General features: G+C 45.2%; 1 protein-coding gene across 3 annotated transcripts in view; it reads right to left on the minus strand.

The window, feature by feature from the left end:
* LOC119940584 (synaptotagmin binding cytoplasmic RNA interacting protein) overlaps positions 1–25,358 on the minus strand; it is a 32,021-nt gene extending 6,663 nt beyond the window's left edge. For 2 of the 3 annotated variants that reach the window (XM_038760755.1, XM_038760754.1), the window contains exons 1-10: positions 25,256–25,358; positions 19,710–19,866; positions 18,857–18,975; positions 18,595–18,702; positions 14,306–14,419; positions 14,038–14,214; positions 7,874–8,009; positions 5,341–5,546; positions 4,063–4,212; positions 2,392–2,513 (exon numbers count right to left, since the gene is read on the minus strand). In XM_038760755.1, coding sequence (XP_038616683.1) covers positions 2,392–2,513; positions 4,063–4,212; positions 5,341–5,546; positions 7,874–8,009; positions 14,038–14,214; positions 14,306–14,419; positions 18,595–18,702; positions 18,857–18,975; positions 19,710–19,854 — 1,277 coding nt within the window. In that variant the 5' untranslated portion in view covers positions 19,855–19,866; positions 25,256–25,358. The remainder of the gene's footprint in view (positions 1–2,391; positions 2,514–4,062; positions 4,213–5,340; positions 5,547–7,873; positions 8,010–14,037; positions 14,215–14,305; positions 14,420–18,594; positions 18,703–18,856; positions 18,976–19,709; positions 19,867–25,255) is intronic. The other variant, XM_038760752.1, reaches the window with a different exon arrangement.
* Between the last annotated feature and the right edge of the window lie 354 nt (positions 25,359–25,712).

The raw sequence follows: 25,712 nt of genomic DNA on the forward strand, positions 1-25,712 counted from the left end.
GCGTTCAATGAATACCACAATTATTATTCTGATCTGGGCAGCAGGGAGGAAGTTCTACTCCCAGCTCTTTTACTGTTCTCCAGTGCCACAACAACCCTTCTTAGTTCCTTCTGACCACTCTAATAACAACTGTGTGATGCCAAACACTGTACAAAGTGTTGGGATAGATAAAAGACAATCAGGTCCTCTAGACTGTGAGCTCGTTATGGGCAAGGACTGTGTCTATCTGTTGTTGTATTGTACTCCTACCAAGCACTCAGTCCAATGCTTTGCATACGGTAAGTGCTCAATAAATACAATTGACTGAATGTTGCCCCTGCCCTACAAAGGGCTCTCAGTCTTAAGTGGGAGGGAGAACAGGTACTGAATCCCCATTTTAAAGATGAAGGAAGTGAGGCACAAAGAAGTTAAGTAACTTGCCCAAGATCACAGAGTAGTTGAGTTGGGAAGCTGGGAATAGACCCCAAGCCCTGAATCCCAGGCCTATAAGAATAATAACAATAATAATAATAACAATGGCATTTGCCTCGCCCTATTTTGCATGGATATTGGGCAAATAAGTTGAAAGTCAAATAACAGAAGTGCTTTGGGGAAAAAATCAAAGTACTGTTTGGTGGCTACAGCTCCACTTTTCACGGGCTCTGTGCACTCAGCTCCGGTAAGTTGTTCTATGTGAGTGTGTGCATATCTGAGAGGAAAGGGCTGGGTTTAAGTAGGGTATATCAGTTAAAACCTTGAGATAACAGAAGTAATTTTCCTGAAGAAGCTCCAACCCCCTGAATCTAATGCATTAAATTATATGGAATTAAATTTTAACAAAAATGCAAGTCTGTAGTAGGCTGAATTAGTGTATTACTGGGGTGGGGGTGGGGGGGTTCTTCATAATGACTGAAGTGGTCATGTCTTATACAACTACGGCAGATAACTCATTTGTACTAAGTCACCCAATGCCATGCTCTTCATTAGACTGACTCTTTACCCCACTCCTTGAAGGCCCAAGTATCTGCTCCAGCATGCCCTCTCTCTACCTGGAGCCTGGGAAAAACTTCTTTCACTTCCCTGCAAAGGAAAACTGCACCTGCAAAAAGTTTACAGGACTTCGTCTTGTACTTTTGACTTGCTTCTCCTTCCCTTTTCCTCTGTTCGTACCATTCTTGGCGCTTCCGCACAAAGAACTCACCCAAACCTTGAATGCTATCGTGACTAAGCGCTTGTCATAAGAAATCAAACATTCACAAGCCACTGGACTATATGTCCAGTGGACATATAGTCCTTGAATGCTATCGTGACTAAGCGCTTGTCATAAGAAATCAAACATTCAGTAGCCACTGGACTATATGTCCAGTGGACCCACTGGACCAGAGTGGGACATATAAAACCTCAAATGAGGGCAAAAAGATACTACAGGACTTAGTGAAATCTCCACAGTTTGAAAATTTCAATGCAAGTCAAATTCCTAGCCCCTCCCCATTCACTTGGTATGTGGGCTTCCTTCTTTCTGACACTGTGCCAGCTCAAAAACCACATTCCACCTTTTCCTTTCTTATGCCAAACCTCACTTTCCCTATAGCTAAATTAGATCATCATCATCATCAATCATATTTATTGAGCGTTTACTGTATGAAGAGCACTGAACTAAGCGCTTGGGAAGTAGAAGTTGGCAACATATAGAGACAGTCCCTACCCAACAGTGGGCCCAAATATCCAATATTTGCATTTTACTTGCAGAATCAGTCCTATACCTATGTACCCTGAAAAAGGAGTGGGAGGAGAGGAGGGACAGGTTCCACCTGCACTAGGGTTTAAGTCAGGTTAAGTCAGGACTATGAGGATGTTTCTGCATACAATTTATGTGCCTTTCACAATTACTGCACAACCCATGAAGTGGTCATAATCTTTCTTATCCACAGGAAGAAACAACTACAGATAAGTCATTATCTCTAAAAAGCAATAAGGCCCAAACAACAAGGAAGGAAATAAGCAGTTCTACCATCTATAATAGTGTGCCACTCACAGTGGGCGTTCAAAAGACCCAATCCGGGCAATCTGAACCATGAACCTATTTGCAAGTGGCATCTAATCTCCTAAAACTAGGTCTAATAAACACAAGCATTAACTTAACCTGCTGAAATTCGGAATGGCATTACATTGTCACGGAATAACTTCACCAATCGTGAACCACTAGAACCATCTTGGCCCCAACTGGAAAATTAAATCCAAATCTGAGCTGTGTCTTCATACTTACCCAAGTGAAACCGCAGTGCTAAAATGTATGTCCTTTTTATTAGGTTTACCCAAATTAAAAATTGATGATAGAATTTATAAATAATACTATTTACACTAAAAACTTCATCAATTTCACAAATACAAACCAAACTAATGGACACTTACATTTGATTTTTAGCTGCTTGCCTTTGAGCTTTACGTTCTTTCCTTTTTTGATCTGGTGGCTTAGCAAAAACAATTTCAATATTTTCTCCCTCTAAGTCTTTGCCATTCATTTCTTCCATTGCCTATTGAAAACAGCTATTGTTCAATACACTTCAGGGAAAATGCACACTCACAATTATGATTTGTTGCACTAAATACTTTTGTAGAGATAGGAAACAAATCACCTCCCACATGAAAAAATAGCACCGAAATCTTTTAAAAAGGCAGTTATGTTCATCGCTAAGAGCAAACGTTCATTTCCTTCAAATGAATTACCAAGTAATACAAATAGAATGCTGGGTCTCAAATATCACTAATTTCCAAATTTCCAATTAGAGCCCTTATTTTGGGAATTGTAAGTATGGTTACTAGGCTCTGATTCACAGCAAAAAAAATTCACTGCCTCTCCATTTCTATACATTTACCCAATGGCTGCAAGTAACAGTTAGTTACTTGAATGCTAACGACTTCATATTGTCATTTTAAATTATCTGGTCTGGACAGGTTGCTTCTCTTGACTTCTATTAATTCTAGTGCTTTTGGAAAACACTACATTTTCTGGATCTATGAGGAAATGTTTTGTATTCTCTGACAAACTTTTCACAAACATTTTTAAGTAACTTTAAGTATTTCAGCACTCTAGGTAAAATGAATGAGGAGAAATGTACTGGTTTCTCTTCCTCGACAGCACTCCTCCTTCTGTGATCCCAATCTTACTGTTCTTTTTTTAGCATTCCTCTTACTGCTAAGTGCTTTTAGGGCTTGAGATGTAAACCATGACAGGATTTTTTTTTTAAATCAAAGTTGTACTGATCATGGGTATAGACCGCCTCAACTAGGTTCTTTCAAGATTCACATTACACTAAAAAACTCCTAATGTTGGATATTCAAATAAATTTTAGGAGACAAACTACTATGATCCTGCTATCCCAAAGTTTTGATTTTGCACATATATTATATTCCCAGCAAAGATGCTACTCTACTACACCATTAAAGAAGGACAATGTGGTACTGTACATGTCATACTAAAATAATAATAATAATGATGGCATTTATTAAGCGCTTACGATGTGCAAAGCACTGTTCTAAGCGCTGTGGAGTTTACAAGGTGATCAGGTTGTCCCACGTGGGGCTCACAGTCTTAATCCCCATTTTTACAGATTAGGGAACTGAGGCACAGGGAAGTTAAGTGACTTGCCCAAAGTCACACAGCTGACAAGTGGCAGAGCTGGGATTTGAACCGATGACCTCTGATTCCAAAGCCCTTGCTCTTTCCACTGAGCCCCGCTGCCTCCCCAAACAACTAAAAAATACTAATTATCCACCCACAGCCCTTCTTAGACTTATATCTCACTAAGAAATTTAACAAGATCCCACATCTGAATTGCTTCTGCTCAGTCAAAACTTGATGGACCGAAAAAAAAGGGGCAGAGATGTAGATTCGTTTACGTATTTTTGAAATTCTTTCTAGTTAACACTGTTAGACTAAAAAAGCAGTCTTTTCTGTAAAGACTTAATGTCAATACTAAACTTTTAGAAGTATTAATGCGGCTTTCCATGCTAGTTTATTAAAATAAAGCACTTGTTTGTCTACTTAGTGACACCCAGACACTCATAATCCCCTTAATTTACCTTTACAGCACCATCCCGTTCATCAAAATGAATGAATGCATAATCTTTTAACTTCTTCACTCGTTCCAGTTTCCCAAATTGACTAAAAGCTTTTTCTAAAATCTCCTCTGTTACAGTGTTGGCAAGGTTGCGTACAAAGAGCACTTTCACCTGAAATTGAAAGAAGAAAGCTAAAACTCATGTATAATTCGAGAGCACTAATGCATATCTATCATAAAACCTGATTATCATCAAAGCACAGTTCAGTGACTGCATAAAGGAAATTGTTTTTTCACCCTTCTCTCAAACGACTGGCACTCAGGGTAAACAGAAAAGGTACACAATCTATGCCCTCATGAAACTGATAATCTAATGGTATTTTTAGCTTCATCGTTTTTAAGGGTGGCAAAGGGATGACTACACAATCTCATCTTTTGGCACCCAACTCTACAACTAACTAAAGCAAACCATTTAAACGTAAGTGCTCAATAGATACGATTGAATGAATTTACCCCTAAAACTATCCTCTTAATGCCTACATTTCCCAATGGAGCAAGTCCAATTCAATCGTATGCTTAGCTCTCCTATTGGATAAAACAGTTCTAGCCACCCATTTCTGAAAATCTCCTGATCTTTATTTAACCGCATTTGATACCATCTTCTGATGATTGAAAAAAATGTTAAAAAGTCAATCAATCACTTGCAGAGCACTGTACTACGTTCTTCTGAGAATACAGAATAAGAATTGGTCAATGCAATCCCTGCCCACAAGGAGCTTACTGTCTAGAGAACCTGTGAAAAGTACAAGAACTTCACAGTCCAATGATCAACTTCCATTCAAGCAAACCAACCAATTCCACTTATTAGAACTACAGGTGAGAGGCAGGGAAGGGAGATTTGATGAAGGGAATAAGACTATGTCAGAAGTGGGAAACAATATCCACCCCTGTGACAACCACTAGAACCCTCTCGGGGCCCCACCAAACCAAAAGAAATTTCCAAATTTGAGGTGCACACTTTGGCTCGGTTCTTCTTTAAGTGTGTGGAAGAGAGGTAGAAGGGATGTGTTCCCCCCACATCACATTAGGATCTAAAATTTTAGATAATTATGGGACTGGATAATCCAGAATTTCCACACCTGTTAATCTTAATGATGTACATCCCAATCACAAAATCATTTGGACAACTGGGTATTTGTTCATTTGGAGGTGGGGATCTCAATTCAATAAAGATGATCGGTTCACTGATTAAGATTCTTAAATATTCACACTTTTATATACATCCCCAGGCCTTTCTTACCTTTGCCATGACTTCAGGATCTGGATCTTCTATAGGATCAGCCCACTCAACTGTAACAACATTTCCCCAGACTTTCACTTTGCCACTCATTAACCTACGCCTTGCCTGAGCAGCAGTTTTGTGATCTTCGTACTCAAGGAAGCAAAAGCCTCTGTTCTTTTTTTTGTCATCCGGTTGATGATACAAAATGACATCTGTAAGTCCCTCTGTGAAATTAAAGCAAGCATATTCTTAGTATTTCCTTCAATGTGGTAATTTAGAAAATGACCTTTTAGAGAATTATAAAACCTGCCCAAGCCATCACAAAAACCCAACTTCAAGTTCAAATTTGCCTGAGATTCGTCTTTGCCTTTAAATCAGTGGGAGAACTTTAAAAATCACCAGACCCAAAACAGAATCATTACACCGCCACTTATTACAGGAAATCCAGACTTACGACACAATTGCCTCTCGACAAATTGTGCCTTAAATCAGAATCTGTTTTCACATAGAAATTGTTATAAATGGGGGATTGGTTCCAGAACCAAAGGCAGATACCCTATTTTTATCACAACTACCAGAATTTTATACTCAATTGTAGACAAGTAACATGGAGTCAGATGATGTTCCACGGAACGACAGACGGCTTTTTCTTTTGAAACTTTACAGGTCAGCATAGAGAAAGCGCACCTTGTGAATCAGGAGATCTGGGTTCTAATCCCAGCTCTACTACTTGCCTGCAGGGTGACTATAGCCAAATCTCAAAACTTCTTGGTGCCTCTCTTTACTTTTTTGTAAAAAGGGGGTGAAATGCAAGTTTTTCCCTTCCCCTTACACTAATGAACTCATTGCCTGATCTGTTTATCAACAGTATTTATGTTTATATCTACCCCTGTACTAAGGCACAACTTAAATGCCAATATTATTATTCAGCTCATCCCCACTCCCACCAAATCAATCAGTGGTATTTATTGAGAGCTTATGGTGGACAGCACTGTATTAAGTGCTACAATACAACAGAATTGGTAGATATGACCCTGCCTCAAGGAACATACTTGAAAGACTTTTCTCATTTCCTCACCCTTCCCAGTCTCATTTCTTCAACAGGGAGAATAAATGCCAGCAGCAAATACATTTGGAATTCCCTCATATACACTCAAGTCTCCTGAATTCAGACTAAATGGAAGTACCAGAGAGGCACAGTATAGAACTACAAACTACAAAGAAAACCAGGCCCCACTGATCAGTAGATGTTTCAGGGTAATAGCCACAACCCTCTCATCTTCTAGCAAAGGACACTGCTGAAAACAGCAAAAAATTTTTAGAACTAGACTGGAGGATTGGCAAGAATTGCAATGGCCCACTATCTTGGCCAAGCCAAGTGGAAAACATCCACAACTGATATATTCCTAATAGTTTACACTCCTCAACTAAGAGGGAACAGGCAGGGGGACGTCTCAGCTTTCTACAGCTCCCCAAATAATGTCTTAGCAACTTGTATTTCTCAACTACACGGCAAGATAGTCCCCAAATCTTCTGAGGCTTCATCTAGGAAGTGACTGAGAAAAGGACTGCAGTCCCCCAACACACTGTCTCCTTTGAATAACAGTGGTATTTGTTACAAATTTACTACGTGCCCAGCACTGAAGTAGGTACGTTCAAGATAATCAAGCCGGACACGGTCTCTGTCCCACATGGGGCTCGCAAGCTGGGTGGGAGAGAGAACAAGTATTTCATCTCCATTTTACAGATGAAGAAACTGAAGCTCAGAAGCCGACTTGCCCGAGGTCACAGAGCAGGCAATTGGCTGAGTAATTGGGATTAGAGCCCAAATCTCCTGACCACAAGGCTTCCCTCTAAGCAACAACTTTTCAAGTTGAGTGAGGGCACCTGAACTTGAAGGGCATAGCAGTGTAATTACCCCCACCGGAAAAACAAGGGCAGGAGCTTTCAGCAATTGTTGCCAGCCAGGATGAGTTGGGGAGGTCAGAGAAGGGATGCTACTGGTGCACAGTTGGGGAGGGAAGGGGTCACACACCGCTGAAAATTGGACAACCAACCACTACTTTCTGTGACATTTACCACTACGTCTGCTGCCTGGCTTCCATGCAGTTCAAAACTTTTTCACAGCACTTTTAGGCTACTGGTTGCAGTTCAACTTTTTTAAAATTACCTTTTCAATTAAATAGTCTCTTAATTGGCCACTGCCTCAGTGTCATACTCCACCCAAAACAATGCAAAATGCAAAGATGTAATGTTAGTAGCGAACGGGGAAAATTAGTCACTACTGATGTGATGACTTACAACATGAAATTAATCCTTAAATTCCCTGATCTCAAATTGCATCTTTATGAAATTAGTTTACAATTTGTTTCATCTAACGATTAATAATCAGCAATCTGATACAGCCTACTAATCAAAAATTGATTACATACCCTAAAATGTTATCTCTTGATAAAATAAGCATTCGACAGCTAGAAATCACCCATCATTCACAGGAAACAATACCAGCTTCTTAAATTTATCTCCTGCACCCCAGCTAAAACCAACTTACCTGTTACTTTGCTAAACTCCTCAACAATCTGCTCCTTAGTTTTACTCTTAGGAATAGACCCAACAAAAAGCCTATTATTGGCAACAGAGATGCAGACACCAATGTGTTTTCCAGAACGAATTTCATGATTATTATACTAGGGGGAAAAAAAAGATAAAGTTTACACAAGTTAAAAAGTCACTTGTACAATAAACACATACTAATTAACACCCCGATTACCACCTCTATCCATCAGTTACTTCAGACTTCACATCCCGTTTACTCAAGCAGACTCTGCATAGCCCACAAGACTTTCACTTAGTTGGAACTGAACGAAAATTTAGGGGATGAGCAATCGATAAACCAGTTGTGCCCATCAGTTCCATGGGCAGACACCTTCGGAGTGGTTATTCTATACTCACCTTAGGATCTATTAACCCTATTTATTGAGCTGTTTGCAGAGCACTGTGTTAAGCACTGAAGGAAGTCTTCCCTACTTCAATTATTAGAAATTAAGTGACTACACTGAGTCAGTCATTCCTTTCTCAAACAACTTTAGGAAACTTTTGGAAAGTAGCTAAATCCCTATGTGACTGGTAGGCATTAGTGAGCGGCATGGATCACAGTCTTTCCAGAAGCTTTGGAGCTAACCCAAATACAATATTTATTTCTAATGGAGGAACATGGCTAAGTTAAGTGGAGCAGCTGCCTCTCTAAACTGTAAGTTCGCTATGGGCAGGGAACCTGTCGTATTGTTATACTGTACTCTCTGAGCAGTTAGCACAGTAAGTGCTCAAGAAATTCAACTGACAGACTGCCCAAGAAGGGGACACCAGTTCTGGGTTCCTTTTTTTTTTAATCCCAGGGCTTCCACTGAAGCAGAGATAATGAGCCTTTTGGGCCTATCCCCCATTCAAGGGCCTCAGGGAAATCCCTCAGAAGTATATTTCTCCACAGGACAAAACACGCACTCACAATCAATCACTCCCTACCTAGAAATTTTTCTTATCTATTATTGAGCCCATCCAACCTGTCTTTAATACGGTACTAGGTACTATGGTGCAGGGGCGTTATAACAAAAAAGAGAAGCCTAAGAGTCTACGTCTCAGGGATCATACAATCTAAAGATATAGCAACACTAGGAGTCTGAAGTTCTTAGAAAAGATTTTTGTTTAATGATGGGTAGTGGGTGTTCCCTATTGGAGAAAAGATGCTAAAGGAGTGACAGCCCAAGAGGCAGCTGTGAAAGCTCACTTTACCATCCTATTAACTGTTTAGTACAGAACTTCACTTTTCATCTCTACTGGCCATTCTGGAATCTCTAAGACAATTTCTTGGGACAAGCAAAGCTAGTGACCACACGGCTTACCTAAGAAGACAGAATATCACAATCCAGGGATATGCAATTTCTTTCACACAAATTGGGTGGGTGAAGGATTGCCGATTATACAGCTGTCCTAAAAAAACTAAAATTCTATTTAGGCTGTGTGGTGCATGTTCAAAGAGTCAGACCCCTACTTGGAATCTGTATTGGTTTTTTTTTTGGGGGGGGGGGGGGTGCAGTAGAAACAACTACAAAACAAATGTAAAGCTACCAAGGTGGCAGAAACACTGGCTGAAATTCCAGGCCTGCCCCAGGCAACTCCGGGTAGCCAAAAAGCCAAACCAGATTATTCCCCTTCCCAATTTTTCGCCAAATGCAAACTCTCTGTGAATATATCTAACACTACCACAACGTGGATTTTTATTTCCTCAGGTGCTTTCGAAACATCTGCTAATTGACATTTACAACTAAGCCTCAAACATTTGCAGCCTACCCCGTAGCCCCAGTGGCTTTCAAGTGAAAAAATGACTCCTAAGACAGAGCAAGGAAAGAAAAAATCCACAAGGTAAATTCCCTCAGGGAGTACTTGTGGAGTATATATTTAAAACAGAGAGTGAATCAGTTGCATGTCCTGGCTTTTAAATTGCTTTAATTTGATCTTTTCCTACCCCAACACAAAAAGTTGTTTTATAAACAAACGGCATCCCAGTAAGGTGGTCGTACTTCTTTGAATTAAACTCACTCCTACCCAACCTCAGCCAGAATCCAAAGGATCCAGTTTCTAGGAAGAGTGAAAGAGATAGTCAGGAAACTAAGGTGAACATGCAGCTAAGGTGAGGCATTGCAAGGTGGGAAACGGGAAGCAGAGTGGTCTGCTGGAAAAAACAAGGGCCTGGGAGTTGGAGACCCTGGGTTCTAACCCAGAACCGGACTTGTCTGCTGTGACCTTAGGCAAGTCATTTAACTCCTCTGTGCCTAAGTTCCTTCATCTGCAAAATGGGGATTCAATACGGGTTCTCCCTCCTACTTGAAGACTGTGACCCCCATGTGGGACCTGATTTTTTTTTTTTTACCTACTCATTCATTCATTCAATCGTATTTATTGAGCGCTTACTGTGTGCAGGGCACTGTACTAAGCACTTGGGAAGTACAAGTTGGCAACATATAGAGATGGTCCCTACCCAATAACGGGATCAGCGCTTAGTACAGTGCTTGGTACACTGTAAACACTTAACATAGCGCAATTAATATTATTATTATTGTCAGTCAAATATGCAGGGGGAAAGACAACTAAATGCTTCTCAATGCCAGCTTCCTCTACAGGTAATTCTCAATTATTGCAAATTATTCAAGTTTTTAGAGTTTCTATGCCCTTTGCTTCTTCTCTCCCTGTTTGCCATTTAGCCATCTCACTGCTCATGGTGCCTTCATATTTTATCCTTTTCCTCTGAATAAAATTAAGATCAGTAATTTGTTAACAGCTTAGCAACTTTCCATCTAGGAGCTTTCTATATACCTTCATCAAGTGCTTACTGTATGCAGAGCACGGTACTAAGCCCTTGGAAGAGTACAAGACAAAGATCCTTGCACTCAAGGAGTTCACAATCCACGGTTTCCAACAACTGAATAGTATGTGGATCAATTACACGTGAGTGCAAAAGCAGATAAGCCATACAAAAATGATCTGTTTAGTGATATTTGGGGAAAAAACCCTACAAAACTACAATGTTCAGAATCTGAACTAGACTGGGCCCAATTAGTTTGAATAAACAGCTTTGAACTGTGTAAGAAAGTGCCATTTAGGAGCTTTCTATATACCTTCATCAAGTGCTTACTGTATGCAGAGCATGGTACTAAGCCCTTGGAAGAGTACAAAACAAAGATCCTTGCACTCAAGGAGGTCACAATCCACGGTTTCCAACAACTGAATAGTATGTGGATCAACTGCACGTGAGTGCAAAAGCAGATAATCCATACAAAAATGATCTGTTTAGTGATATTTGGGAAAAAAAAACCCTACAAAACTACAATGTTCAGAATCTGAACTAGACTGGGCCAAATTAGTTTGAATAAACAGCTTTGAACTGCGTAAGAAAGTGCCATTTAGGTGCTTTGTTTTGATTTCTCCAAACCTGGGTTCTTTCTCTAAAGGCCTGACAACTACTTCATGTCACTGAGGCTGAACGTAAGGGTCCTAAAACTAACATTTTATTATTTCTCACGTCACCCAGGACACCTCTTTCATTGAAGCTAAGCTTGATTCCACTGCACATCTCTACTACTTATCCATACCCACCCTCAGCATTTAATAGCTCACCAAGAAAGGAATCTGGTTTGGTTAAATTTTCGGTTACCAGCGCTAGGAATAGGAACAGTTCTTTGGTGGATGGATGAATGAATGAATGAATGAATGACTGGAACTTGGCTCTGGTGTAAGGAAAGGTCCCATAAACATTGTTCTGGTAATGAAAACCCATCAGCGGCAAGGGGGCCTTGTGGCTGAGGAGCCATCCAGCTCCAGTTCATTCATTCATTCATTCAATTGTATTTATTGAGCGCTTACTGTGTGCAGAGCAGTTCCAATAGAAAGAAGGTCCTTACCATTGGCTTTAAGGCACTCCATCAGTTCACCCTTTTCTATCTTAACTTGCGGATCTCTTACAACACAGACTGCACTTTTTGCTCTTTAAACATCAACATGCTCTCTACATCTATATCTTGTCAGTCTTGCCAACCAACGTGTGTACCAACTCTGTTATACTGTACTCTCCCAAGGTAACTGGATACTGCTCTGCATATAATAAGTGCTCAAAAATAAATACCAGTGATGGCCCCAGGCTCCTTGCCTACATACTCCCTCTCCTTTCATATTTTACTCTCCACACCTTCAAAATCCCCTTAAAATACTTCTTCCAAGAAGTAATCGCTAAGCCCTCATTTCATTCATTCATTCAATGATATTTACTGAGCACTTACTGTGTGCAAAGTACTGTACTAAGTGCTTGGGAGAGTGCAATTTTCTCTATATTTTCTCCTTTCTGCATCACCTATGCATTTGGATCTGTACCCTTTAAGCACCCCACCCTCAGCCCCAAAGCACTTATGCACTACACACACACACACACACACATACACCCACACAATATTTGCACTTATATACTGGTGTGGCCCAGTGGAAAGAGCATGGACATGGGAGTCAGAGGACCTGGGTTCTAATACCGGATCCGCTGAGTGACCTTGGTCAAGTCACTGAACTACTCTGTGCCTCAGTTTCCACATTTATAAAATGGGGACTCATTGCCTGTTTTCCCTCCTACCTAGGCTGTCAGCCCAATGAGAGTGGAACTGTACCCGACTAAAAACTAATTAGGATAAGGTGGCATAAGTGTAGTTCTTGGAACATAGTAAGTGCTTAACAAATGCCACCATTCTTATTATAGCAATATACTATGCTGCTTCACCCATTTGTGATTTATTTTAATGTGTCTATCTCCGTAAGCTCCTTGAGGGCAGGGATCAGGTCTACCAGCTCGATATTGTATTGTACTCTATGTTAGCACAGTGCACTGCACATAGTGAGCACTCAATAAATGAATAAATGACTTGCGAGTATTCAGATAGAATTTTTATATTTAAGTTTCAGCACTGGCATGTAAATTTACTCAACTGTACTATTTGCATTTTGCACTGTTTGTAAATATTTTTTAACTATTTTTGTGGGCAAGAAATGTTAATTCTTTGCCTTGTACTTTCCCAATGCTGAATTTAACAACTGCTTCTAGTTGATGCTCAATAACTATTACTATTACTTCTACTTATGCTTACCTGGGAACTACCACTTTTGTGAGGCCCAGTATTTAAAACCCTACACTTAAACAAAACTGAGACCTCTTCAAAGGGAAAAAATAATTATCATTCTTCGACAATGCTTAAAAAGCATCACTGACTGGCTTTCTAGAAACATCATTCCATCTAAGCCGGCAAAGTCGCCAATGAGTCAGAAAACTATGACTGGCCAATCACAAGAACGGAGGTAATTTAAAGAACGCTGAAATTCCCAAACTATAGAACCAAATAAAACACACACCCCCGCCCCGCCAAACACTTCCTTAACAGTTAAATCTAACAATAATTTGCTGGACTTGCTGAAATAGACTTTGCAAAACAGTTCAGATTCATGGTTACTACACAGTAATAATATATGTAAATATATATATATATATATATGGTAACTATGCTAGGGGTAATCACCTATAGTCTTCTTTAAGAGAGCTATACAATTCAACTGTCTTCCACTTTTCTGGTGTCCTGAGCATCGTTCAGGGTTTTATCAATAAGCATAAGAACTGTTAGTAAAGTTATAACAACCTATTTGAAAGAGAAGTTAAAAACAAGGCTTGCAAAAAATATATAAAAATATCAAGCATTCAAACCTTCCCTCCCCTCAGCCCCAGAACAAAGCATCTTGATATTTACAAACAAGTGTTTACCCCTGTCACTGGCACGCCCATGTCATCAACTAGTTGTGTACGTTAGCTCTCTATAGCCCGGTTGATAACACTATAGGTAGGTGACAGTACACTGTGGTTGTCCATTCCGCCCGTCCCGTACTTTTCTACGCTCCAGAATGTTACCTCTTTCCTCCAAATTTTCCCGTTGCACTTGTCTTCTGTAGCTAGCTTTTTTGTGCAGCAAGAGTTCTCGTGATTTAGTGCCCAATACTGAAAACTCCATTACCCTGAGCTTCAGAACAATGCGCGCCGACCTCAATCACACCCAGAACATACGTAAGTTAGCGAAAGCTCAGCACATAATAAATGCAAAATTTGAAATATTTTTAGGAGGGAAAAAAAAACCTTACCAGCTTAACAGCCTCCTGAGCTGCCTCCTTAGTACAGAAAGTAACAAAAGCATAGCCTCTATTTAGACCAGTTAATGGATCCATCATTAAACGCAGATCCCAAATAGATCCAGCTTTCTCAAATAATGGAACAAGTTCATCTTCAAACAGATCCCGTGGAATCTTTCCCACAAATATCTACAAATAAAAATAATAAAGTAAAACAATCTACTCAATCGTATTTTTATGTCTGTACGCTAATCACATTTCAATTTTTTTTTTTTTTTACCTCTGTGCCAACAGAAGGTTGCTGTCCTGAATAAACAGAATCTGGAGGGGGACCGCCGTATTTCCTCTGCCCAGTGGTCACATCAAGTGTATAGCCCGTTCTTTCCAAGAGAGCCTTCAAAAAGATGTCAGAAGTTCATACTTGGTTAACTCATTCAACGCAAATACCACATTAACTGTATTTCTTTTTAACAACCCTCTCCTCAACTTCTGTAGCCAAGGAGTTGCGCAGAAACCAAAAAATGTAATAAGCAAATGATAATAGGTCACGGGTTCAAATTCCGGCTCCGACACCTGTCAGCTGTGTGACTTTGGGCAAGCCACTTAACTTCTCTGTGCCTCAGTTACCTCATCTGTCAAATTGGGATTAAGACTGTGAGCCCCACATGGGACAACACGATCACCTTGTATCCCCCCAAGCGCTTAGAACAGTGATTTGCACGTAGTAGGTGCTTAGCAAATGTCATTATTATTATTATAATAGAAAACTCCACTTCCTTTAGATACAAAACAGCTAGATGAAAGAGATTGAACTTGAATAGGCAAACAAGTATTTATCTGGCCAATATCCCGGAGCACAGAAAGACTCTTTGGATGCAACACTGAATAATAGAAACATTTAATATTGATCACAATTCATTATCAGTGAACTATCATTTCAGATCTAGGGGCCTTCCAAGGAAAAGTGTTCTTAATTCCTCAGCTAGGAAAAAACAGATATACTTTTATTTCTACCCAGCACACCAGGCTCGGTAAGCACGTACTAAAAACTGGAGAATGTCTATCTGCAAAGCATCACTAAAGGAAATGGGGTAATATTCACCCCTAGATTGCTCTAAGTAAAGTTGACTCTGCATGTTTGTAAGTCTACTTGAAGGCTCAGGACTGCTCATGGTTTCTTCAAACTAGATCATAATCAATGAATAATACGTTGAGGCGTTTAGCCAAACTTACAAGGTACACTGTCCCTACCAAACTAAGGAACATCAGTTGCAGCCCTCTAGAAACTTAATTCTAAACATGTTCAGAGAGGAGGAATATTAGGAAATTCCAGCTTAAAGCATTCTACAGGAATTGTGATGTCATCATTGCAAAAAAAAAAAAAAGTCTAAAGCCATGTGTATTCTTTCTGGAATCCATTCTTTTTGAAACTCCCCCAAAGGCATCTGGTTTAAGAGTAGGCAATTCCCACAACGCAATCTCAATCTAACCTCGAACTTGTAAATACAAGCACCTTGCTTCGCTGGAGCTCTATGAAGTCCACGCACATTATTTCCTTTAACCTCCCATCAATTGAATGTGCTGGATACAGCAAGTATTCTCTCGAAGAACACATTTTGAAATCAACTTTTTTTTTTTAAATCGACGGGGTGAAAGGGGCCATTCAAGAGAAGGAGGCCCGCTCAGCGGAAAGACCAAGAAACCAGACAACTAGAAATTCCACTTCCTGATCAAATGACCCATCTCACCTCAGTTACAACTGAAAAACAGTAAAACAAAACTCATTAAATCAGGTTTACCTACAAAAATAAGGGAGCTTTTGTCTTTCTACTCTGGGTCTCACTTTCGGCTTCCTCGATACCATGACTACTTCATCCTAACTTTAAAATTGTACATCCAAAGACACAACGGAAAACCATTCACTTCCAGTGACTTTAAGAGGCAGGTATAGTGGAAAGACTGGCATTTTTAGCGTTGAGAAGATCACCTAAGTTGGTGAAATCAAGCCCCGTTTTCAGGGAAACTTGGGCAATGTTTACCTCTTTTGTCCCCAAACAACACTATAGCACAGCAAGAAAGGAAGGGCACATTTATTTTTCCTTTGATCTCTACACTCCAATTCCCCTCAAGATGCCTTTGGATCTGGGTCTCTTAAAAAGGATGGAAACCTGCCTGCCACCATCCTCTTACTTCAAAATATTTTTCGATTCCTTCTTTTCGCCAAGGAATTCAGCAGCCAATAGCTGGACCACCACTTTCCCAAAGAACACGAAACACCACCCCCAGCACCTAATATAGTGCCATGCACAGAGGAGGTACTCAAATACCCAAACTCCTCATCAGGGATTGATTATATACATGCAAATGAACACGCAGTTATTTAGTCACACCTTTCATTATAATAATAATAATAATAATGATGATGGCATTTATTAAGCGCTTACTATGTGCAGAGCACTGTTCTAAGCGATGGGAATTTACAAGGTGATCAGGTTGTCTCATGTGGGGCTCACAGTCTTAATCCCCATTTTACAGAAGAGGTAACTGAGGCCCAGAGAAGTTAAGTGACTTGCCCAAAGTCACACAGCTGACGAGTGGCGGAGCCGGGATTTGAACCCATGACCTCTGACTCCAAAGCCCGAGCTTTTCCCACTGAGCCACGCTGCTAGCATATCCCTCTAGTCCGTAAACTGCCTGTGGGCAGGGATCACATCTACCAACTCTACTGTACTGTATTCTGCCAAGCATTTAGTACAGTGCCCTGCATACCCTAAGTGCTCAATAAATATCACTGACTGATTCTTCCACCCCACATCTGATCATCGTTCTTCCTCCTGTTCCCACTCTTCATAAATATCTTGTCTGTGCATCAGTCCCATTAGACTGTACCGTCCTTGAGGGAAGAGAACACTGTATTTCACCTGCCGTATTTTCCCGCATGCTTAGTTTCGTCCACCGCACTCAGTAGGTGCTCAATGACACCGGATGGTGGACTAAAAAGGGAAGATAAACGCTAAAATTTTTTTTAAAGAAGTTGATGGGATCAATAGTCTTCCCAAAGCCGGCTTCACTTTTTTGGAACTGCGAGTCTCAAATCTGCAGCCCAGTAATTCATAATCGGTCAAAGTAAGGATAAACTAGGGAATAGTCTGTTGGAAAACAGTGTTTGTGTTCTTCAAATAGTCACTGACAGTTATCGAGATGTACCTGTCAAGATCCTCTGAACACACTGAACTTCATGCCCCCTTTCCACGAACAAATCTAAGATTCCTCTTCTTGTTCTCCCCTACAGGCCTCTGAACTGTTCCTCCCATTCTTGCAAAATAACTGCCAAGTCTTACTTCTTAGGCTCTCCTTCACTACTTGCCTCCTAGTTCTTGGATCCCTCTATCTTACAGAAACTTGCTGATATTCTACAGACTCCAATGGACTCCAAGGGATCCTTCATTTGTCTTATAAATCGGTCGGCTTAATCAGAAACAGTACCAGAGATATAACCCCCGGGTATGTGCTTAGCCGATCTAAGGAATCTGACAATTCTGTTAAGCAGAAGACTCCCTCTACCCTAGCTCCTTGGCACCCAGTAAGCCCTCAAGTCCACTGCACTTCATGGACAATCTGAAGACCCGAACGGCCAAGCCAGAGTCTCACAGGTCTGTTTCCTCTTTTATAAATAAGGCTAATTCCCATCTTTTCCAAATATATTCTTTTCAGGTATGTCTGAAAATGGCCTTTGCATTAGACTAAGGTGCACTGCCAATGCACCTTCTTCATTAAATTCCTTTAAAGCTTCAATAGCTCTTTCATCTAGATCACTGTGTGCAACTAACCCTGGGGAGGAGAAATACAAGCTTTAACCATATTAATCCCCATTTCAGGCATCAAAGTCTTGGTCTGGATAGACATCAGTTATCCAAACCAAGACTTGACAGGATAATTTAAATTGGGCATGTTCCTGACCTGGTGAATCTCCATTTTTCTTCAGTTCTGTCCAACTTTCTACTAGCTAAACTTAGCCTTGTTCTCACTTAATTCACTCAACTTTCAACAGATGTTTTAAGAGAGTTTGTTCAAGTTGGGTTTTCACTCAAGTATCAATAGGGGTGAAAGAACACGATAACCACAGATTGCTAAATTAACCATTAACTCTCTCACTGGCCCAAATTCACACATACTCATCCAACGGTCAAACACATAATAATAATAATAATGGTATTTGTTAAGCGCTTACTACGTGCCAAGCACTGTTCTAAGCGCCGGGGGGGATACGAGGTGATCAGGTTGTCCCACGTGGGGCTCACGGTCTTAATCCCCATTTTACGGATGAGGGAATTGAGGCACAGAGAAGTTAAGTGACTTGCCCAAAGTCTCACAGCTCACAAGTGGCAGAGACGGGATTAGAACCCATGACCTCTGACTCCCAAGCTCTTTCCGCGGAGCCATATGCCCATGGTCTCCGAGCAAATCCACTAAGATTAGCATTCATTCTCATACCTGGGCTCATATTCACTTCACTGATTTAATTTCCAGAAAACCAACTCTAAACCTAGAGTTTTCCCACACACATACCTTAATTTTTGCCTCATCTGGTCCTTTACTAGAATCTGCCACTTTGGTCCCCTGTTTTTCTCTCTGTCTATATGTCTTCATGACTCCACATAGAAAGGCACTTTTATTCTGTTAAAAAAAAAAAAATTTCTAGTCAGTTATAAAAGCACTTGACACATCCCCACACTTGTTTCCACGTGTCAGTGGTCAGCACGTACAAGCACAGGCACAACTAAAGGTGGCAACCATCTGTCCCGCCACAGAGTAAACTGATGAACATTACCTGAACATGTGAGAGATCACTGTCTTTAAACTGCTGAAGCACTGCCAATGCACCTTCTTCATTAAATTCCTTTAAAGCTTCGATAGCTCTTTCATCTAGATCACTGTGTGCGACTAACCCTGGGGAGGAGAAATACAAGCTTTAACCGCATTAATCCCCATTGCAGACGTAAAGCGGTACTCATATCAGCACGGGCGTGCCACTCTGCTTTCTCTCAGAAAGTCCACCATTCCCGTATCCTGAAAAAAATGATAGTTAAGCGCACTGCTTTCCGAAAAACTTGAAAACGCGTACTTGAAGCACTGAAATAAAAACAGCGGAAGCGTTCGCCTTTGGTACCGAGTACAATACTTTTCCCGGGCACTAAACCGCCTCAATCCACGCCGACGGTCCTGAAACCTAAAACCGACTCTGCGATACGGAGGAACGCCAATCCCGACCGTGCGGGGAGCCCGTCGGCTGATGATTCCAGGGGCTACTTTTTAAAAAAGGCAACGCCATCCAAGGATAAAGTCTAAAAGCGCCTCCAAGTTACTTAGGCTCGAACCCTTCTTACAGCCCAACAGAGAACTTCACCAGCTCTCGCCATGAGCAGCTGTCGCCTTTTCCAGCTGTTGCTGTTGTTTTTTTACAGGCCCATCTGGCCTACCTTCCTCTTCCACCCCCACCCTCCACCCGGGACCCTAGGATCTGCCCTCAGGTCTCTCCCGAAGGTCAAGTAAATAAACTCTCGCTCCAGGTGAAGACTGCAGGCCCCATACTGGTCGGAAACCACAAAAAGTCGCTGTTCCGGCTGGGAGTCCGACGGGAAAGCCTGGCTCGTCGCGTGGGTCCTGGGAGCTTCGGGCCTTACCTGCAACGTAAATTTCGTCTAGTTTTTCGGCAACTTTCTGTGGTAAACCAGCATCGAGCAATGTCTGGAAATGTTCAGAATGGGCAGCTGCGGAAGTGTCCATGGGCTCTTCGGTACCGTTCCCGTTAACATGTTCAGTAGCCATGTTTCCAGAGATCTGTGCAAACGCAATCGGGCAGAATTAAGGCTAGAAGTCTTCCTCCAGAAGGGAGCGGGGTGGGGGGACGGGATAATAATAATAATAATTGGCATTTATTAAGCGCTTAGTATGTGCAAAGCACTGTTCTAAGCGCTGGGGAGGTTACAAGGTGATCAGGTTGTCCCACGGCGGGGGGGCGCTCACAGTCTTAATCCCTATTTTACAGATGAGGGAACTGAGGCCCAGAGAAGCGAAGTGACTTGCCCAAAGTCACACAGCTGACAATTGGTGGAGCCGGGATTCGAACCCATGACCTCTGACTCCAAAGCCCGGGCTCTTTCCGCTGAGCCACGCTGCTTCTGGTTCGGGATGATGTCCGAACCGGACTTTCCCCTCCGCTCTGTCCCGGGCCAGCCGGGCGGCACCTCGCCAGGCCGGACGCGCCAAGCACTGTTCTAAGCGCTGCGCAGGTGGACACGAGGTGATCCGGCCGTCCCACGTGGGGATCCCGGCCTTCGTCCCCGTTTTCCAGAGGCGGCGACTGAGGCCCGGAGTGGGGGGGGCCCTACTCCGGCCTTACGGAGGAGGGAAGTGGCTAGTCCCCCTTCTCGACTGTGAGCCCGCTGTTGGGTAGGGACCGCCTACGTTGCCAACTTGTACTTCCCCAGTGCTCTGCACACAGTAGGCGCTCAATAAATATGACTGAATTCATTCTTTCTTACTGTGTGCAGAGCACTGCACTAAGCGCTGGGGAAGTTCAATCGTATTTACTGAGCGCCTACTGCGTGCAGAGCACTGGACTAAGCGCTGGGAAGTTCAATCGTATTTACTGAGTGCCTACTGTGTGCAGAGCACTGGACTAAGCACTGGGGAAGTTCAACTGTATTTACTGAGCGCCTACTGTGTGCAGAGCACTGGACTAAGCGCTGGGGAAGTTCAATCATATTTACTGAGCGCCTACTGTGTGCAGAGCACTGGACTAGGCGCTGGGGAAGTACAAGTTGAATGAATAGCAACGACGGCATTTATCAAGCGCTTACTAGGAGCAAAGCAGCGTGGCTCGGTGGAAAGAACACGGACTTTGGAATCCGAGGTCATGGGTTCAAATCCCGGCTCCGCCACCTGTCAGCTGTGTGCCTTTGGGCGAGTCACTTCACTTCTCTGGGCCCCAGTTACCTCATCTGTAAAACGGGGCTGAAGACTGTGAGCCCCACGTGGGCCAAACTGATTACCCCGGCGCTTGGAACGTAGTAAGCGCTTAATAAATGCCACCGTTATTATTAAAGCACTGTTCTACATGCCAGGGGGGGTTAACAAGTAATCAGATTGTCTCACGATTGCTCGGTCTTAACCCCCATTTTCCAGATGAGGCCCAGATTAGTGAAGCGCCGCACGGCTGACAATGGGCAGGGCCGGGATTGGAAGCTGTGACCTCTGACTCCAATCAGTCAATCAATCAAATGTATTTATTGAGCGCTTACTGTGTGCAGGGCACTGTACTAAGCGCTTGGGAAGTACAAGTTGGCAACATATGGGGACGGTTCCTACCCAACAGTGGGCTCAGTGTCGGGCTCTTTCCCGCTGGGCCACGCTGCTCCTCGTGGCTTTGCCCAAGGTCACCCCACACCCCGGGATGGGGGTCCGGGCCCTCGGGGGGACTGACGGTGGGAACAAAAAGCGTCCCCCCCAATCCCCTCCCCTCCCCACCGGCTGGCCGGGGCCAACACGTGCTCCGCGCCTTCAAACGTCCTGCAACTTCTTCAATCAATCAACCAATCAATCGTATTTATTGAGCGCTTACTGTGTGCAGAGCACTATACGAGGCGCTTGGGAAGTCCAAGTTGGCAACATATAGAGACAGCGTGAGAAGCAGCGTGGCTCAGTGGAGAGAGCCCGGGCTTTGGAGTCGGCAGAGGTCGTGGGTTCAAATCCGGGCTCCGCCAGCTGGGTGACTTTGGGCAAGCCATTTCACTGGGCCTCAGTCCCCTCACCGGTAAAATGGGGATGAATGTGAGCCCCCCGTGGGACCACCTGATCACCTCGTAACCTCCCCAGCACCCAAGAACGGCGCTCTGCACACAGTAAGCGCTCAATAAATACGACTGATTATTATTATTATTATTATCATATTATCGCCGGCCGCCCCCCCCCCCCCCAGCTGGGTGACTGGTTAAGTCACTTCACTGGGCCTCAGCCCCCTCATCCGTAAAATGGGGATTAATGTGAGCCCCCCGTGGGACCACCTGAACACCTCCCCGGCGCTTAGAACGGTGCTCGGCACATAGTAAGCGCTCAATAAATACGATTGATCATTATTATTATTATTAATATCATTATCGCCGGCCGCCCCCCCCTCAGCTGGGTGACTCTGGGCAAGTCACTTCTCTGGGCCTCAGTCCCCTCAGCGGTAAAATGGGGAGTAATGTGAGCCCCCCGTGGGACCACCTCGTAACCTTCCCCAGCGCTTAGAACACTGCTCGGCACATAGTAAGCGCTCAATAAATACGATTGATTATTATTATCATAATATTATCGCCGGCCGCCCCCCCCCCCCCCCCCTCAGCTGGTTGACTCTGGGCAAGTCACTTCACTTCTCTGGGCCTCAGTCCCCTCATCGGTAAAATGGGGATGGATGTGAGCCCCCCGTGGCACCACCTGATCACCTCCCCGGCGCTTAGAACGGTGCTCGGCACATAGTAAGCGCTCAATAAATACGATTGATTATTATTATCATAATATTATCGCCGGCCGCCCCCCCCCAACTGGGTGACTTTGGTTAAGTCACTTCACTGGGCCTCAGTCCCCTCATCGGTAAAATGGGGATGAATGTGAGCCCCCCGTGGGACCACCTGATCACCTCCCCGGTGCTTAGAACGGTGCTCGGCACATAGTAAGCGCTCAATAAATACAATTGATTGATTATTATTATTATCATTACCGCCGGCCACCCCCCCCTCAGCTGGGTGACTTTGGTTAAGTCACTTCACTGGGCCTCAGTCCCCTCATCGGTAAAATGGGGATGAATGTGAGCCCCCCGTGGGACCACCTGATCACCTCCCCAGCGCTTAGAACAGTGCTCGGCACATACTAAGCGCTCAATAAACACGACTGATTATTATTATTATTATCATTACCGCCGGCAGGCCCCCCTCAGCTGGGTGACTTTGGTTAAGTCACTTCTCTGGGCCTCAGTCCCCTCAGCGGGAAAATGGGGCTGGATGTGAGCCCCTCGTGGGACCCCCTGATCACCTTCCCAGCGCTTAGAACAGTGCTCGGCACATAGTAAGAGCTCAATAAATACGATTGATTGATTAGTATTATTATTATTATCATTCTCGCCGGCCGCCCCCCCCTCAGCTGGGTGACTCTGGGCAAGCCACTTCCCTGGGCCTCAGCCCCCTCATCGGTAAAACGGGGCTGGATGTGAACCCCCCGTGGGACCGCCTGATCACCTCCCCGGCGCTTAGAACGGCGCTCGGCACATAGTAGGCGCTCAATAAATACGATTAATTGATTATTAATATTATTATTATCATTCTCGCCGGCCGCCCCCCCCTCAGCTGGGTGACTCTGGGCAAGTCACTTCACTGGGCCTCAGTCCCCTCAGCGGGAAAATGGGGCTGGACGTGAGCCCCTCGTGGGACCCCCTGATCACCTTCCCAGCGCTTAGAACAGTGCTCGGCACATAGTAAGCGCTCAATAAACACGATTGATTGATTATTATTATTATCATTACCGCCGGCAGGCCCCCCTCAGCTGGGTGACTTTGGTTAAGTCACTTCTCTGGGCCTCAGTCCCCTCAGCGGGAAAATGGGGCTGGATGTGAGCCCCTCGTGGGACCCCCTGATCACCTTCCCAGCGCTTAGAACAGTGCTCGGCACATAGTAAGAGCTCAATAAATACGATTGATTGATTAGTATTATTATTATTATCATTCTCGCCGGCCGCCCCCCCCTCAGCTGGGTGACTTTGGTTAAGTCACTTCTCTGGGCCTCAGTCCCCTCATCGGTAAAATGGGGCTGGATGTGAGCCCCCCGTGGGACCACCTGATCACCTCCCCAGCGCCTAGAACAGTGCTCGGCACATAGTAAGCGCTCAATAAATACGATTAATTGATTATTATTATTATTATCATTATCGCCGGCCGCCCCCCCCTCATCTGGGTGACTTTGGTTAAGTCACTTCCCTGGGCCTCAGTCCCCTCATCGGTAAAACGGGGCTGGATGTGAGCCCCCCGTGGGACCGCCTGATCACCTCCCCGGCGCTTAGAACGGCGCTCGGCACATAGTAAGAGCTCAATAAATACGATTGATTGATTAGTATTATTATTATTATCATTCTCGCCGGCCGCCCCCCCCTCAGCTGGGTGACTCTGGGCAAGTCACTTCTCTGGGCCTCAGCGGTAAAATGGGGCTGGATGTGAGCCCCCCGTGGGACCGCCTGATCACCTCGGCACACAGTAAGCGCTCCCTAAATACGACTGATTGATTAGTACGATGCTGATGGTGATGATGGCCGGCCGCCCACCGTGCCGGCGGGCGCCACATGGCCGGGCCCCGTCCGGGCCCGCCCGCCCACAAAAGCCCGGGCGGCCTAGGCCCGGCCAACGTGCTCCCTGCCTCTCCCCGCCGCGGAATCCATTTTCCAGAAAAGCCGGTTGGTCCCGCCGCCGCCGCCGCCGCCGCGCGCGCGCGCCCGCCCGGGCCCCTCCCCCCACCGGGCCCCGGCCGGGCGCGCGCCCCCCCCACACACCGGAGCGTCCGTTACCTGTCTCTGTCTGTGTGTGTGTGTGTGTGTGTGTGTGTGTGTGTGCGTGCGTGTCCGCGCGCGCGGGCTGCCGGCGGGCGGGGGGGGGGGGCCGGCCCGGCGCTCCCTGGGCCCGGCGCGAGCGGAGCTGTTGTAAAATGGCGGCCGAGGCTCACGCCGCTGGCGGCCGGGTCTGCGCGCGCGCGCGCGCCCCCCTCACTCCCTCCCTCACGCGCGCGCGCGCGCCCCACCCGGGGTCTCTCGGGCCCCTGGGCACGGGTGACTGTCCGTCCCCTCACACACTCACGCGCGCGCGCCCGGACACACACACTTACGCGCGCGCCCGGACACGCGCACGCGCACAGGCCGAGGCGCGCGCCCGCCAGCCCCGTCCCGTCCCGGTCGACGGAGACCCCGCCCTTCCGCTCGGGCGGCCGCTCGGGGGCCTGGAAGTCCCGCCCCTTCCCCTCGGTGCTCGGCCCGCTCCCGGCCCCCCCCCCAGGTCCCCCCGTGCCCCCCACCCGCCACCCGACTTTCGGCCCGGGTGAGGCGAGCGGCTCCCCCCCCCCCCCCACACACCCCACACACATCCGCCTTTGTGAAGCCCCGCTCCTCCTCCTCCTCCCCCCCGCCATCCCGCCGCGCCATCCCCGGGACCCACCCGGGATCTTGGGGAGGAAGCCCGCGAAGTGCCGCCGTGGCCGTCGGCGCCGGGCGGGAGCCGCCGTGGTCCGTCGGTCGGTCGGTCGGTCGGTCGGTCCGCTGGCTGGGGAGGCCGCCGGCGCACGTGTCCCCCGGGGCGGGGCGGACGCGGGGCGGGGCGGAGCCACGGAGACAATGGGGCGGCCGGGACACACGCACGCACACACACACACACACACGCTCGCAGGGACACGCGGCAAGGGCCGGACGGACGGAGAAAAGGAGTCCGCGCCGGGCCGGGCCTCGCCCCCCCCCCCCCCCCCGCCAACATCCGGGGCTTCGCCCCCTCAGCGTCCGCCTGAGGAGAACCTTCTTTCCTCTCCATCCCCCCGTCTTACCTCCTTCCCTTCCCCACAGCACCTGTATATATGTATATATGGTGGTACATATTTATTACTCTGTTCATTTATTTATTT

Source organism: Tachyglossus aculeatus, chromosome 19 (genome assembly GCF_015852505.1).
Source record: "Tachyglossus aculeatus isolate mTacAcu1 chromosome 19, mTacAcu1.pri, whole genome shotgun sequence".
NCBI classification, from domain to species: domain Eukaryota; kingdom Metazoa; phylum Chordata; class Mammalia; order Monotremata; family Tachyglossidae; genus Tachyglossus; species Tachyglossus aculeatus.